The sequence below is a fragment of the Panthera pardus genome, unplaced genomic scaffold (assembly GCF_024362965.1).
Source record: "Panthera pardus isolate Hobbes unplaced genomic scaffold, ASM2436296v1 HiC_scaffold_20, whole genome shotgun sequence".
Lineage (NCBI taxonomy): Eukaryota > Metazoa > Chordata > Mammalia > Carnivora > Felidae > Panthera > Panthera pardus.
The window spans coordinates 63,241,510-63,257,881 of NW_026526766.1; the positions used below are offsets into that span (position 1 = coordinate 63,241,510).

General features: G+C 40.3%; 1 protein-coding gene across 1 annotated transcript in view; it reads right to left on the reverse strand.

Moving 5' to 3' along the window:
• GRIN3A (glutamate ionotropic receptor NMDA type subunit 3A) overlaps positions 1-16,372 on the reverse strand; it is a 172,550-nt gene that overhangs the window by 51,306 nt on the left and 104,872 nt on the right. The window contains exons 4-5 of the mRNA XM_019454312.2: positions 7,015-7,160; positions 1,350-1,465 (exon numbers count right to left, since the gene is read on the reverse strand). Coding sequence (XP_019309857.2) covers positions 1,350-1,465; positions 7,015-7,160 — 262 coding nt within the window. The remainder of the gene's footprint in view (positions 1-1,349; positions 1,466-7,014; positions 7,161-16,372) is intronic.

Consider the following 16,372-nt stretch of genomic DNA (forward strand, 5'->3'; position numbering starts at 1 on the left):
AAAAAATCTAACATCCCTTCCATATCCCCAGATGCCACAAAAAATGGGATTTTTTTCCATTGTTACGTCAAAATGGGTTTATATAATAAATGTTCTTTTGGTTTCTTGCTTTTCTTTTTCTTTTTTTCTTTTCTTTTCTTTTTTTTTTTTTTCAGACTTTGCTATTTCAGATTGTAGTTTTAAGAGAAGACAACTACCACTAAATCTCTCTCTTCTTGAGTTCTATCCCTGGTTCAGGTGGAGGTCATTTTGCTTGGAGAAAAGATTGATTTCTCTTAGGAGAAGCTTGAAGAAACAGCATCAGCTCTTACATTCTCATTCATCACAAAAACAAAGACTGAAGTAAAAAATTTGCTGATACGTTTAGGGAAGACAGAAACCAACTGTGGCTGGGAAATTGGAATCAGAATAGTTTTGATACACTAGTTAACATATAGGAAAGAAGTGTTTTCTGGAAATAGGGCTTGTGCACCCCCATGGGACTGTTTCAAGTCAAAGTGTTTTCTGACAAGTGAGCATGGCGGTCTTGAGAGCCAGCATGTACTGTCAGAGAAGGGAAGCTGGGAATTGGGAGATGTGAAATTTGCTGGTTCAAACTATCAGCTCCATGTATCAACTGCTGTCCAGAATGAAAGGAGAGACTGACAAAGCAATCCTTCTTTGGTTCTGAAGTTTGACTGATTGGTTGATCACGTTGGGAGCCAAAATTTGCTGCCAGTGGGGAGAAAGGCAAACCTGAGGTCCCAAACAAGGTTTTGTTTAGGACTCTTAAAGGTTCCTAAGGTACAGAAGGAGACTTCTTTTTCTATTGTTTTCCCAGCTAGTGGAAAAGCATGTGTTTAGGAACCAGGAGGTTTAGACGATTATTCCAGGATAATCATCTAATTGTGATTATGTAAAAATGATGTAATGTCCCTGGATTTTCTTGTGGATAAAACAAGTAGATTAGAGTAAATCAACACTGAGGTCCTTCCAGTTGTAGAATGCAATCATTCTAGTTTTGTGCCGGATTCATTAAAGGATTTGGTCATAAGAAAAAACAGGTTAAATGAAAATTGTTACACTGTCAGCTTGCTACCCCTCTCAGATAATCTGAAGCAACATCATTTGGGTAACAGCAATGTTTTTTGTTGTTGTTTTTTTAGTAATTGGGCGAATAAATTTTTGTGGGGTAGGTGAAAAATAAATTCCTAAGTTCAGCAACTTAATAGCTAAGCACTTATGAGCTGAAAATGAAAACAAGGGAAGATGAATAGCATTTTGCCTCTGACTTTTGCGTTTCTGACTTGCGAGGTTGGCAAACTGAGCACATCCTGTGTTAAAGGGAATCGAGAGTGACTGGCTAATACCTTCTATAGCAAATGGCTTCCCCACTGTTAGAAGTTTGCAGTCAGCATCTATTGACACTTCATAATCCAGAAGGGCTTTGTCCATGATGAAGGCGTCTAGTTTCTCTGGATCATTCCTATATTTAAGACCAAGAGAAGAAAAGAGAAAAATGATTCATTAATGGACAGAAAGGTTGACAGCTGGTTTTTGTTTAGGGGACAGAAACCTGGACACAAAGGGCAGCCCAATCTAGGTAGCTGCTGACTCAGCCTATTGACAACTCCCTGACCCGTAGAGAACAGAGCAGGGGAAACAGATACTCTTCTAAGACAGCATGACATCTTTCCAATGGTTTATCTACCATTTCCTTTTATTACTACTAAATCCAACAACAAAGCCAGAGCGACTGTGAATTAAAGGGAAAGGTTCATTTCTCTCTCTTTTTTAAATTAATTTATTTACTTTGAGAAAGAGAGAGAGCACAAGCAGGGGAAGGGAAGAGAGAGAAAGAGGGAGAAAGAATCCCTAGCAGGCTCTGCACTGTTAGCGTGGAGCCTTACACAGGACTCGAACTCATGAACCTTGAGACCATGAGCTGAGCCAAAACTAAGAGCTGGACTCTTAACTGACTGACCACCCAGGTGCCCCACGGTTCATTTCTCTTACATTAACTGAATGACTCCTTTGTGTGAGACATGGTATTTATTATTCTCTGCACCCTATATCACTCATAATGACTCTGAAGTGGTTGGTATTATCCCATTCTAGCAGATGACAAGGCTCAGAGAGTCAAAGTCCAGGTTGCATGCAGGTTGATCCAGGTTACATAGCTAGCAAGTGTTGGAACCAGGTGGTCTCATTAATCAATATATGGAAAATTTTATTTCTTTCTGTTATGATCACTATCATATTCTTCAGAGATCAGACATCATTTCATATTTAGGAATACATATTAAGGAAATACAAATATGAGATCTGGCACTCCTAGGGAAAAGATGGTTGAGGTCTCTTTAAAGCCCATGAGCTAGCATTCAATAAATAGGGAGGGGAAGCACAGGTAATAGATCTCAGTGATCTGCTTTATTAATATATCTCCAGAGAATCACGTTTCACTCCCATCCTAGGAGGTGGTTCAGGCAAGAATCATTTAAGGTAGGTGTCCCTGGCCTGTACCAGTGAATCAGACGTGGACTGGGCTCAAGATGCCAACAGATACCTTGTGCATTCTTCATGTGTTCTCCCCATTTTTTGAATGTAGGCACAGAGATGGTGCAGAGGAAGAGGAAGATGTTTGAGCATTGGATGAGTTCCCATTTAGAAAGGAGGCAAGGAAGGAGGAGTTTCCAAAGTAACTATTTACAGTGTATGCAATGACTCTTGTTTTCAGTCACCTCAAATCCTTTTTGGAAAGTTATAGGACATACATCCATTTGAGAAAGGCTTTCCGACCCTCAGGGCTGTCCAACCATTTTGGCAAAGAGAACAACCCTTCTCTATTCCATCTGGGCTCATCATTCCTCTCTTAGAGCCAAAGATGAGTCTATTGGAATTCGGTATAGTGGAGTGGCCTCAAACTCAGAATAGAACATGGCTAGGGCCCATCAAAAATCTAAAAGCAAAAGACACCCATAGACCCCTCTAAGATTCATCAGTGGGAAGGAAGTACATATTTACATGGACACAGAGTAAACAGATCAACTTCCCTTCTTAATGCCAATGACCACTGCTTCCTCTTTTTACTCTTCCAGGAAGTGAACAGCTTATTCAAAATGCATTCCCTTTTCCAGGGGTATTGGATTTAAGTCGCAATGAGGACTGTCTTTAACGTTAACCAAAATAAAAAAACATCTCTCAGTTCCACAGCTGTGGGAAGCTTCAGGAAGGGTTGAGGATGTGAACTGTCTCCTAGGAGCTGATGATGAGGAACCTTAATGGAATCTTGGCAATAAAATAAAAATCAAGCTGAAAGATGTTTCTCCAATAAAAGTTTTACTGCCACAGAAACAGAATGTACCTTGGGAGCTACACAGCAACAAGTTACCATTTACCAACACTCTGCAAATATTTGAGGTAGCAATAACAATAGAAAAAAATTGGGGTTCAGTTTTTCTAACCAGTAATTGCTGAGGTCCAGTCTCAGTGGTATCCTTAAACAATTACTCTTGATTTTGGACTGCAAAGTGGAGTTAGTTATGACAGGTGTCTATGGCACAGGAAGGCAAGAAGCAATTAGCTCACAGACTCCCATGGGGCCCTGAATCACTGTGAGGATGTGGCTGGGTGTGATCCAGGTATAAGCAGCTTCTAGACTGGCTGAATCATCCTTACAGTTGGCAGGGCCCTTGGTTGTTTTTCCCATTATAGAATCCTGCTGTCTTTTTGAGAGTTCACTTAATAATACCCACACCACAAAATAATACATACACGACAATAATACATATACTATAGGTGACTCTAGAGGTTGTGTTCTGCAGGTCAGGGCTCTGGGATATTGGGGTGGGGGCGGTAATACAAGGACTGTGATTTCTTGGAGTCGTGGCCGAGAGCATACCCAGTGACTGGGCCAAAAGTGGAGAGAGAAGCCCAAAGATAAGGAGTCAGAGGGCATTAATGGTAAATTCTGCCTGTATAACAATTTCACCTACCTCCATCGGCGAACCACCTGGGGGGGGAGCTTATTAAAATGCAGTTTCTGAGATGGGATCTGACTGTCTGCATTTCTCACAAACTCCTAAGTGCTAACTGGAACATGGATGTTGCTGGAACATGGACTATTCTTTGAATATCAAGGACCTGCTTTTCTGTTATGGTTCCTAGACTGGCCTGCAGCAGTGATTGGATTCTAGGCACCTGGTTCTAATCCAGACTCTGCCACTTGCTAGTTAGATTACCATGGACAAGTTGCTTCTTTAAGGTCTCAGTGTCTTCATCTGTGCCTGCTTTTCATTTATTTATTTATTTATTTATTCATTCATTCATTCATTCATTCATTTAACATCCAAATTAGTTAGCATATAGTGCAACAATGATTTGCTATATATAATCTATATATATATATAGATTATATTATATATAATTATATACATTATCTATATATAATATAGATATATTATATATAGATTATTATATATATATAGCTATATATAATCTATGAGTAGATTCCTTAATGCCCCTTACCCATTTAGCCCATCCCCCACCCACCCCCTCCAGTAACCCTCTGTTTGTGCTCTATTTAACAGTCTCTTATGTTCTGTCCCCCTCCCTGTTTTTATATTATTTTTGCTTCCTTTATGTTCATCTGTTTTGTATCTTAAAGTCCTCATATGAGTGAAGTCATATGATATTTATCTTTCTGTGATTGACTAATTTCACTTAGCATAATACCCTCTAGTTCCATCCACGTAGTTGCAAATGGCAAGATTTCATTCTTTTTTTTTTTTTAATTTTTTTAATGTCTTTTTATTTATTTTTTGAAGGAGAGAGAGACAGACCATGAGCAGGGGAGGAGCAGAGAGAGAGGGAGACACAGAATTAGGAGCAGGCTCTAAGCTCTATGCTGTCAGCATGGAGCCTAACACGGGGCTCGAACCCACAAAACTGTGAGATCATGACCTGAGCTGAAGTTGGATGCTCAACTGACTGAGCCACCCAGGTGCCCCAAGATTTCATTCTTTTTGATTGCCAAGTAATACTCCATTGTATATATATACCACATCTTCTTTATCTATTCATCCATTGATGGACATTTGGTCTCTTTCCATACTTTGGATATTGTTGACAGCGCTGCTATAAACATTGGGGTGTATGTACCCCTTCGAAACAGGACCTGTATCCCTTGGATAAATACCTAGTAGTGCAACTGTGGGGTCGTAGGGTAGTTCTATTTTTAGTTTTTTGAGAAACCTCCATACTGTTTTCCAGAGTGGCTGTACCAGCTTGCATTCCCACCAGCAGTGCAAAAGAGATCCTCTTTCTCCACATTTTTGCAACATCTGTTGTTGCCTGAGTTGTTAACGTTAGCCATTTTGACAGGTATGAGGTGGCATCTCATTGTGGTTTCGATTTGTATTTCCGTGATGATGAGTGATGTTGAGCATTTTTTCATGTGTCAGTTGTGTACCTGCTTTTCTAACGAGTTCATCTCTCCAGACTAGAGTGGAGACAACTCTGAGCACCAGGGCCTTCTCAGGTGAAGCTTCCAGAATAAATGAATAGCTTGAGTCAAGTGGACCTGGGGACTGCCACAGTAGTGGCTCATCTTGCTCTTTCACACTGCCAAAAGAGCCCAGTTTGTCAGATTACTACCTAGCTGGGAGCCACTGCCATCTCCCTGACATCTTACTCTCTCAGCCATGAATTTGCTTGAAGTACAGAAGAGTACTGAAGAAGGGCTGGAAGGCAAAGGAGCACTACACTCTGTGTTACAGATGGACTCTAACATTTTAGTGTTCTTGCAAAACTGATAGTGCCATTTCCTAGTGCTTACACACCCTACAGAATGTTATAAATCTGAGAACCTAAGGCTTCCTCTCTAGACTCTGTAAAATGTCTGTAAGTAGTTTTAGGGGCCTGTCACCAGAGTTCTTGAGAAACATAAAGCCCTTATGTCCCATGAAGCTATTTATTTATTTCTCTTCTTTTTTTAAAAAATTAATTTATTCTGGGGGGGGGGGAGAAAGAGAGAGAATGAGCAGGGGAGGGGCAGAGGATCTGAGGTGGGCTCTGCACTGACAGCAGAAAGCCTGATGTGGGGCTTGAACTCACAAACTCTAAGATCATGACCTGAGCTAAAGTCAGATGCTTAATTGACTGAGCCACCCAGGTGCCCCTATTTCCCTTCTTCCTTAAAAGAGAATTTGAAGTGGCAAGTCCTTTCATCCATTGGGAGGATTACTGTGGTTGACCATAGATAAACCAGTTTCCTGGGCAGCACAATTTTAGGGGTTGGAGGCTTGAATGTATGTCATTGTCCTGAGACCATCAGGCACAAGGGAGATGGGACTGCTCACCCTCATGCTGTGGTGCCTATCAGGAGCCATTCATCCCCTTCTCCCAGGCAGACTACATGAGCGAATCCCTAACTGCACCATCCTCCTTTGCATTCAGCTTCGTTGAATTACAGGCTCTGATAATCTGCCATGGCAATGTGATTGCTCTTGATTGCTTCTCATAAATTCTGATGAGAAGAATGCAGGCATGGGAATCATTGCCTTTTATCTTATTTCCTTTCTACAGGAAATCTCTAAGATAAATTCCATTTCCTTATGGCCAAAGGAGACAGTCCATGGGCTTAGAGATTCACCGTGCAGGAAAGGGTTGCCTTGGGACACTTTATCCTCTGGCCACATTCCCTGACTGTTTGATCATTTCAGCACCATTGTTTCCTCGGTGATGTCAAGCCAACATTTACTTCCCCCACCATCTGCTACGCTAATGACCCCACTGGCACTTTGAGCAAAGCTACCGCCAACTGGGGACTATGCAGGTAACTAGTAATCTAGGTCACATAATTAAATGCACACTATTCCATACTGCCTTCTCAATCTCACACAGTGTGAGGCATTACTGAACACACAGTGGGTATATTTAGCTGTCATTTTAAAAAACCAACACATACTATATATATTGGTAGCTAAGACTTCTCTTTCAGTGAGAACTTTTTGAACCCAAGAGGTTGACACTCACTTCAAAAACTCCACTCCATCAGGGGTAGCTGGGACGTTGTACCTTCTCATATACTCATGCATCTCTGGGAAGCTTTGCCTCACATAATCTTCAGCACTGCTTTCCCGGACAGTTCCAAAGCGGAAGCCTTGAGAGGGATGATGTAGCTATGAGGGAGGAAAAAAAAAAGATATTTAATATCAATTATTCTTAGAATTGTTTTCAAAATTTTCTTCTTCCATCATTCTTTGGGACCTAACAGTGATTTAGAATTTTCCAAACACACATCGTCATTAACATGTACATAGAAATGTGCAGATACGTACCTGCTCTTTCATATCCTAGCTTTCACATAAGTAATTGTTCCAACTTCAGAAGCAAATGTATGGAAACAACGGACATAAAACAATTTTTTACTTTATGTTGAGAACCTATCAAAATTCTTCAGACACCGTATAAACTGGCATGTGGAGTCAGCCTATTACAAATTGCATATCAGACAAAGGTATAAAGATAATAAATTAAAGGTTGTGCTCCTTGGTTAGAACTACACAAAGGCCAAGATAAAACCTTGCATCTTGAGGGGTGCCTGGGTGGCTCAGTTGGTTAAGCATCTGACTTTGGCTCAGGTCAAGATCTCACGGTTCGTGGGTTCAAGCCTTGCGTTGGGCTCTGTGCTGGCAGCTCAGAGCCCAGAGGATGCTTCGGATTCTGTGTCTCCCTCTCTCTCTGGCCATCTCCTGCTCATGCTCTGTCTCTCTCTCAAAAATAAATAAATGTTAAAAAAAATTTTAACAACAACAACAACAACAACAACAAAAAACCCTTGGATCTTGAGATTGAAATATGCCCAATCCAAAGCAGTGAATACATCTGTTTATCTGTTTTATGCTATATTTTAGGTTTGTTGAATTTATATTTAGTATAATTATGAAATTATCTCTTTCCTTTAGATAACTGTATTTTTCAGTGCTGAATCATGCTGTATACTTGCTCAAATGGAATGGGATGTGGGACAGTTAGGAGCCACAGAGGAGAAGGGGAGCAGGGGTAGACACACTATTATAGTTCTCACACTAATACAGTGCACAACCTTGCAGTGGGGAGAAGTAGCACCCCGGGAGCTCTGCAGAGGCTTTCTGTCACCAAGGATAATAAAGATACAGCACGTGCAACACTATTTTTCATGAAAGTTGTACAGAAGTATTAATGTAGCATCTAAATTTAAGATTATTTCCAATATAAGATTGAACTGGGATTGGGCCACGTTATAAAAATAGTTGAATATCCTGTAGTCAGCAGTATTTTAGAGATGATACTTCTCCACAACTGTTAAATTATAGTTCCCGTACTTTTTGTTCTGCTTCATGTTAACATATTTGATATTATTGATTCTGACATGAAGTCCTGGGACGGGAATCCATGGTTGGGCTTCATGAAGTTTATAAAACTCCTGAAATTGTAGGCAGCATTTTATTTTATTTTTTTTAATAATTTTTTTAATGTTTATTTATTTTTGAGAAACAGAGAGACAAAGCACTAGCGGGTGAGGGGTAGAGAGAGAGGAAGACACAGAATCTGAAGCAGGATCTGGGCTCTGAGCTGTCAGCACAGAGCCCAATATGGGGCTCGAACCCACGAGCCGTGAGGTCATGACCTGAGCCAGAGTTGATTGCTTTACTGACTGAACCACCCAGGTGCCCCAGGCAGCATTTTATTTAAATAGGTAATTTTCTTTGATGAAGAAAATAATACAGTTTCTTTTTTTTTTAAGTTTATTTTGAGAGAGCCAGAGAAAGAGAAAGAGAGAGAACACAAGCAGGGAAGAGGTAGAGAGAGAGAATCCCAAGCAGGCTCCACATTGTCAGTACAGAGGCCCACAAGGGCTTGAACTCATGAACCATGAGATCATGACTTGAGCCAAAATAAAGAGATGGACAGTTAACCAACTGAGCCACCCAGGCACCCCTCTTTTTTTTTTTTTTTTTACAGTTTTATTTATTTTTTAATAAATTAGGTTTTCAAGTTGTCAATAATGCCAAAAGGTTAAGGACTCACTAAATATGGTAACAACTTATATTTAAGATGAATTAGTTTTGTAACATGATAAAAATCTAACAATATGGCAATAAAATAAATAATAAACAAATTACATGGCCATCCTTATAGGATATTATGCAATGTATAATCATGTTTTAAAGCATATATCTATATATATATCTATATATATATATAGATATATATATATATATATATGGAGAGAGAGATCATGAGCTGGGAGAGGGGTAGAGGGAGAGATAGAGATTGAGATCGAGATTAAGAAGGAAAGAGAGAGAGAGAGAGAGAGAGAGAGAGAGAGAGAGAGAGAGAGAGAGAGAATCTTAAGCAGGCTCCATGCTCATGGAGTTTGGGATGGGGCTCAATCCAATGACCCTGGGATCATGAGCTGAGCCAAAATCAAGAGTTGGATATTCAACCGACTGAACTGCCTTTGAACCACCCAGATGCCCTTGAAGCATATTTAATAAAACAATACAAATGCTCATATGACAAATGGAGAAAAAGCTTTTGTATGGTATGATCAAATTAAATATCTATATAGTTATTTTAAATGTTGTGATCCTCAACATATATCATATATGTTACACACACATATACACACACACACTTTGGAAGAAAATGTATCAAGATAGTAACAATGGTCGTCCCATTGCTGGTGAAATTACAGGGGTACTTATTTATTTATAGACTTACAGAAGTATGCCTCATGTCTATAACTAGAAAAAAGTTTATTTTATGATCAGTGAAACAAATTCCTCACTAATTTATTCAACATTTATTGAGGGCCTACTTTGTATGACTTTCAAAGTTATTGGGGCCACAGAGGTAAAAACCCGCAATCATTCCCACATAGGGGAATGTGGTGGTTTATGTTATATTTTGCAGATCCCACTGTTGAGTAGGTGATAAAGCATAAGGCATGTGTTTAATGTAACTGTCCACACACTAAACAAATTCTAATGTTCTCTGCCTCTCTGCCATTGAGGCACCAACAATAATAACAGTAGCTAATATTTACTGAATATTTATTATGTGCCAAACATGTTTTACATGCATTATCTTGTTTATTCCTCATAGCAGCTTCATGAAGGGGGCACTATTATTACTTCCTTAAATTTTTTTTTTAACATTTATTCATTTTTTAGAGAGAGAGAGAGAGAGAGAGAGAGTGGAGGAGGGGCAGAGAGAGGGAGACAATAGAATCTGAAACCCAGTTCTCTGAGCTGTCAGCACAGAGCCTGACTCAGGACTCAAACTCACAAACCGTGAGATCATGACCTGTGCTGAAGTTGGATGCTTAACCAACTGAGCCACCAAGGCGCCCCTATTACTTCCTTTTTAAAGATCAGTGAAATGAAGCTTAGAGAAGCAAAGTAACTGGCATAAGATCACACAGTTACAAGCAGAAGGGACTGAGTTAGAACCCAGTTAGAAGCCTTCTAACCCTGAGTTAGAAGCCTGTCTGATTCCGAAGCCCATGCTTAACCGACTGAGCCACCCAGGCGCCCCCCCGCCTTTTTAAAAATTTTTTTTTAACATTTATTTTTGAGACAGAGAGAGAGCATGAACAGGGGAGGGTCAGAGAAAGAGGGAGACACAGAATCTGAAACAGGGTCCAGGCTTAAGCTGTAAGCACAGAGCCCAACGTGGGGCTCGAACCCATGGACCACGAGATCATGACCTGAGCCAAAGTCGGATGCTTAACCGACTGCCGAAGCCCATGCTATTATTAACCTGCCTTGTGGCTCATGGCAGCAACTGGAGAGAAGATGCTTATTACAATAAATTCACTAGTCTTTTAAAATATTTGCAGGGCACCTAAGCATCTGACTCTTGATTTCGGCTCAGGTCATAATCTCACACTTCGTGAGTTTAAACCCCGTGTCAGGCTCCTAGCTGACAGCACGGAGCCTGCTTGGTATTTTCTCTCTCCCTGCACCTCCCCCACTTGCATGCATGCTCTCTTTCTCAAAATAAGTCAATACACATTTAAAATATTCTCCTTAAGCCTTAGGCCCCTCTTGGCATTCTCACAGTTGCAAACTGCAGCCCTGTAGCTTGAGCAAGGCAAAGCTAACAGCATTCTGTCTGCTCAACACCTACTCATTTTTTAAGGCCCAGACCAAGTCTTTCTATCTGAAATCTTTGGTCTTAACTAGCTTCACCGTCCTATCTAGAACAAAACCATAAACAGTTTACTCTTTATCTGTGCTGGTATAGCACCTTGCATGTATATAATATGTAGTCTAGCTGTTTATTTAACCATCTTCCACTCTTCTTGTGCATTACTTCCTTTGGTTCACCCAAGAAACTTATGAGGTATTTTTATTTTCTTCCTTTTATAGATGAAGACACTACTGATTAGATAGTTTGTCATTTGCCCAAGGTCATAGAGCTAGTAAATTTCAGACATGGATTTGAACGTAGGCAGTATGATGGAAAACAGTGACTTTTTGAACAATGTGAACACTGCTTCTGATACTATGACTCTTGTGTGGCAAGAGTGTGGTCATTACAAAACTTGTGACTTAAGTGCCTGGTGGTGAGCTAAGGGCTCTAAATATTTTTAATTCTCACAATAATTCTGCAAGATTGATGTGATTTTCTTATTTTACAGATTAAGATGCTGAGGTTTGGGCAGTTAAAGTGACAATCTAATTCTCACAGCTAGCAATTAGCATGACTCAGCCCATGTTCTTTCCCCCCTGAAGTGCAGACTGAGTTTCATTCATTTGCATATCACGGTGACCTATATGACACTTGGCACCCAACAGGTGTGCTATACGTTTGTCAAATTAACTTGCTCTATCACTTCTCTATTTCTCTCCACCTGCCTGACATCTCAGTTCATTCACTTCCCTAACTAGGGAAGTTCATTCACTTCCCTAACTAGGGAAGTTCATTCACTTCCCTAACTTGCTGCATGCACCACACCCTCCTTCTGTAAGCCCTCACAGTACACAGAATTTTCTTTGCTAGAATCTATCACAGATCACTTCTTAAATTAAATTGCGTGACAGTTTAGTGTCTAGTTTTTCAGCTTCTTCACTGGACTGGAAGCTGTGTGTGATAAACGTGTGATTAACCACTGTATTCCAATGACTTTCATTGTATAGTTGCTCAATTAAAATGCTTGACCAATGATTGATAACTCTTCTTTGAACCCAGAGTGAAGCGAGGGCTTTGTCGTCCTACTTAGCACAAGAGGGGCTAACAATCTAGCTTACAACTCCAGCTTTCAAAATGAACCCTCCTTTTAAGAGGTAAAGGGATGTTAGGTCAGTAATTCAATACTTTTGTCTTATATATGAAAAGAATCCCTTTCAGAAGTCCATTTTCGCACATCACTCCGTGTGACAAAACTTTTATGGCCTACAAACTGTTTCTAGACAAACTGAACGCATCAGTGCTTCTTTCCTTCCCATGTTGTGGGAAAGAGTCACAAACCAGCAGATCCAAGCTCATATTCCAGCGGAGAACTAGCCCTTTGTGTTTCTTCTTTTCCATGCCTTTTGGGTTGCCTTTTGTTAATGGGCTCCCGAATCTGCCTCACGGGGCTCTAATGCCTATGAAAGGAAAGTTCCTTCAACACTAACACAAATAACCAGACTGCAATGGGAGGAAGCATTTTATTAGCCCAACAGGGGCCCTACTCTACTTTGGAGATGTTTTACAAACACTGCCACCTCTCTGGGCCAAGCCACCATCATTTCTGCCCCCTGCATACTTCCTCTCTTCCCCTGCAGTCCAGTCAGAGTAATCTTAGAGCCCAAAGCTGATCATATTACTCACTTGCTTATTAACACCTATTCAGTGGCTCTCCATTGCCCTTGGGATAAACTGGCCTCCTCATGAGAACTCCGAGATTCTGCATAACCTTTCTCTGCCTTCTCTTCTCCAGTTTCATGTCCTCACTCTCTTCCTGGTCCTCTAAGCTTTAGTCAGTTCTCTCAGTTCTTCCAACATATACTTTTTGCTTGATCAGAGCTCTTGTCCATAGTCTTCACTCTGCCCAGAATGCTCTTTCTCCTCAACCCAACCTTTCCTTTGTGTAGCTAACTCTTAAACATTGCTTCCCCACAGAAGCTTTTACTGACCCTTAGTCTAGATTAGGCCACCTGTAACACTCTCCCACTATACCCTGCCATAGTACTGATAAAACTTGGAATTATTTGTTCAATGTCTGCTTTTCCTATTAGCTTGTAAGTTCCCACAAGGGCAGGGCCATGCCTATCTCATTTGTATGATCACAAGTTGTCAACAAATGTTAGCTACTATTACTGTCATCATCATTATCATCATCATCATCATGGTTATGCAACAAACATAGTGCTTGGCACACAGCAGATGCCTGACAAAGATTGGTGTCATAAATCACCATTATTAATCTAACATTCCCTTAGGTTAGACACATTACAAACTTGATACTTTTGTCACATTTCATGTTGTCTTTCCCCATAAAAATTATTTTTTTTCCTTTTAATTCTTATCTTAATTCTTCTGAAACAATATATTCTTTTTAAATTTGTCCGTGTGCGATTCTAATGGGAAAACACAATGGGCTATTCAGCAGTCACAGAATAATGGAATCAGAAAAGGGATCTAAGAATGGATGCAACCGATGGGCCAGCACAGTCCATCCTGTGTGTCCATGTGGTGTGTAATTCAAACAGCCAGGGATGTCAGAAAGCCCGCATCAAGGAGGGAAGATAGCTGAGCTGTGTTACAGCCATCACTGGGAAGTCCCAGAGAGAGAAAAATTTCTTTAAAGTTTCAGCTAAATATCTTGCCAGCTCTTCCAGTTCTGTTTATACTTGTTTCAACCTCTTCAGGCCTTGGGGAAATACCAAAGGTTAAACTATCCATCTGTATGTGACCTATTCAGCATTAATGGAACTCTATGCAGAGCACCTGCATGGAGAATAATCAGATACGCGTTTTGGAGAAAGCAGAGAAGTGCTCAAAACAAAATGGAAGCGAACTCAAGGAATAATCAAGGGGCTATGTTCAAGAAGATATGATGCTTTAGATTTAAAAACAGTCTTAATGGTGGGTATTTTCATTTAAGGTCTACATTTGTATTCTTCTGAGATTGTACTTTAATAAATGGCAGGTAGTCACTAGACTTGGTTTAATGTCCTTTGGAATTGAGTGGAGAGGGGAATTCTTAACCTGCCCGGTGGAATGGAATAAACTAGTTATTGAGACCATAGCTCCTCCCCATGCCATAATTCTATCCACTTAAAACCTGTGGCCTCTATAATATGGAGTGATCTCAGAGTTCAGAGGGGCTTTAAAAGTCACCTACTGTAATCATCCATTGATTTCTGAATCCTTTATAGCAAAGCTAAGCACACCACCTGGAATTTCTTTAAGATGTAGATTCTGATTCACTATGTCTAGGTTGGAGCATGAGAGCTTGCATTTCTTTTTCTTTTTTAATTTTTTTTAAGATTTATTTATTTTTGAGAGAGGGAGAGTATAGGCGCGCGCGCACACACACACACACACACACACACACATACACACATACACACACACGAGCGGGGGAAGGGCAGAGAGAGAGAGAGGGAGACAGAATCCAAAGCAGGCTCCAGGCTCCGAGCTGTCAGCACAGAGCCTGACACGGGGCTTGAACTCACAAACTGAGATCATGACCTGAGCCGAAGTCAGATGCTTAACTGACTGAGCCACCTAGGTACCCCTACCCTTCAAGGTAATTTTGAGAAGTCATGAGATCATGGCCTGAGCTGTGATCAAGAGTCAGACGCTTAACCAACTGAGCCACCCAGGCACCCCAAGAGTCTGCATTTCTAACAAGATCCCAGTTGATGCTGACCCTTGGTTCATGGACCACAGTTGGAGTAGCAAGGCTTTATTTATAAAATCACTATTAAGTGCCTATTAAGTCTCTGCTTGGAAGTTTTCAGAGAAAAGGAAATCACTCCTCTTGAAGCCTATCTTCTGTATAGGAGAGATGACTCTATGCCCCACCTAATCAAACTACCCATTCGAATATAATAATAATAATAATAATAATAATAATAACAGTGAATATTTTCATATACTTACTGTATGCTAATACATTTAAATGTAATGAGATTGTTACTTTTATTATTTATTATTACCTCTGAAGGGTTAAGATTCAGGGAGATTGTGCATATTGTGTAAGACCAGCAGAAAGTGATAAATTAAGATTTGAATCTGACTCTGTATGACTTGCAGCTCTCACCCTGTCTAGTACTACATTCTGCTTTTATAGACTTGTGTTATTGTCCAAGTTTTAATTTTAAATAACACATGGAGTTAAAGCTTAACTTTAAATAACACATGCTACAATTTCAAAGTCCTTTTGGTTATTATAGGTGTGGCCATATAATTTATATTGCAAACTGGACACTTCTTCAAAAGAGGTCACTACTGATTGTTACAAAGGAAGAGCACACCCACCAAGACTCCTCCCAGCAAACAGGGATATGTGTTCACGGAGTTATTACTCATGCTCAGAACATCAGAATACAGAAAACTGAGGCTGGAAACAATGTTCCTGAGCCCCGCTCAGTCTCTCTCTAATGTGAATTACTGAGTACACTTTATGTTGTAATTCTTTTTTTCCATGTTAATCCTATTTTCTTCTACGAAAGCTGGGCTCTCCATTTAAATGTAAGGATTTTACTTCCTCTCTTGATTTTTAGTCCGAAGCCGTCTATGTTAGGTCAGCTAATCTCTAGTCAACATCATTCTCTGACATCATGTTTAATTTATATGAGGTTTAGTCCAGGTCCTTCTGACAACCTGAGTCATTGCATCCAAACCCTAACTAGAGGTTAGCAAACTATGCTGCATGGCCTAATTCCGGCCTGCTACTTGCTTTTGTAAATCAAGTTTTATTGGAACAAAAGCCATGCCCTTCATTTACATATTGTCTATAGCTACTCTTGTTCTACAACAGTGGAGTTGAGTAGGTGTGAAAGAGACTATGGTTTCACAAAGCCTCACATATTACTATCTGGCCCAAACAGAAAATGTTTGCCAGCCCAGGGTATAGATAATATTGATCTATTTCATTGATTCCCATACTTGAAACTTTACTCCATTCTAAAACCCCATCGATCATTTAAGGGATGCCACATTCACAGGTGAATGAACAGAAGTGGGGCTGATAAATCTCTGCAGGCTTCCTGGCGCTGCACAGATTTAGGCTTTAGTTGGACAGCACATCTCACTTCGAGCTGCTTGGAGTATCAATGTCCCAACAGCACGTTCCCGGCAACTACAAGTCCTCTGTGTCTTTTTAGGGCCAGTAATCGAAAAGCTC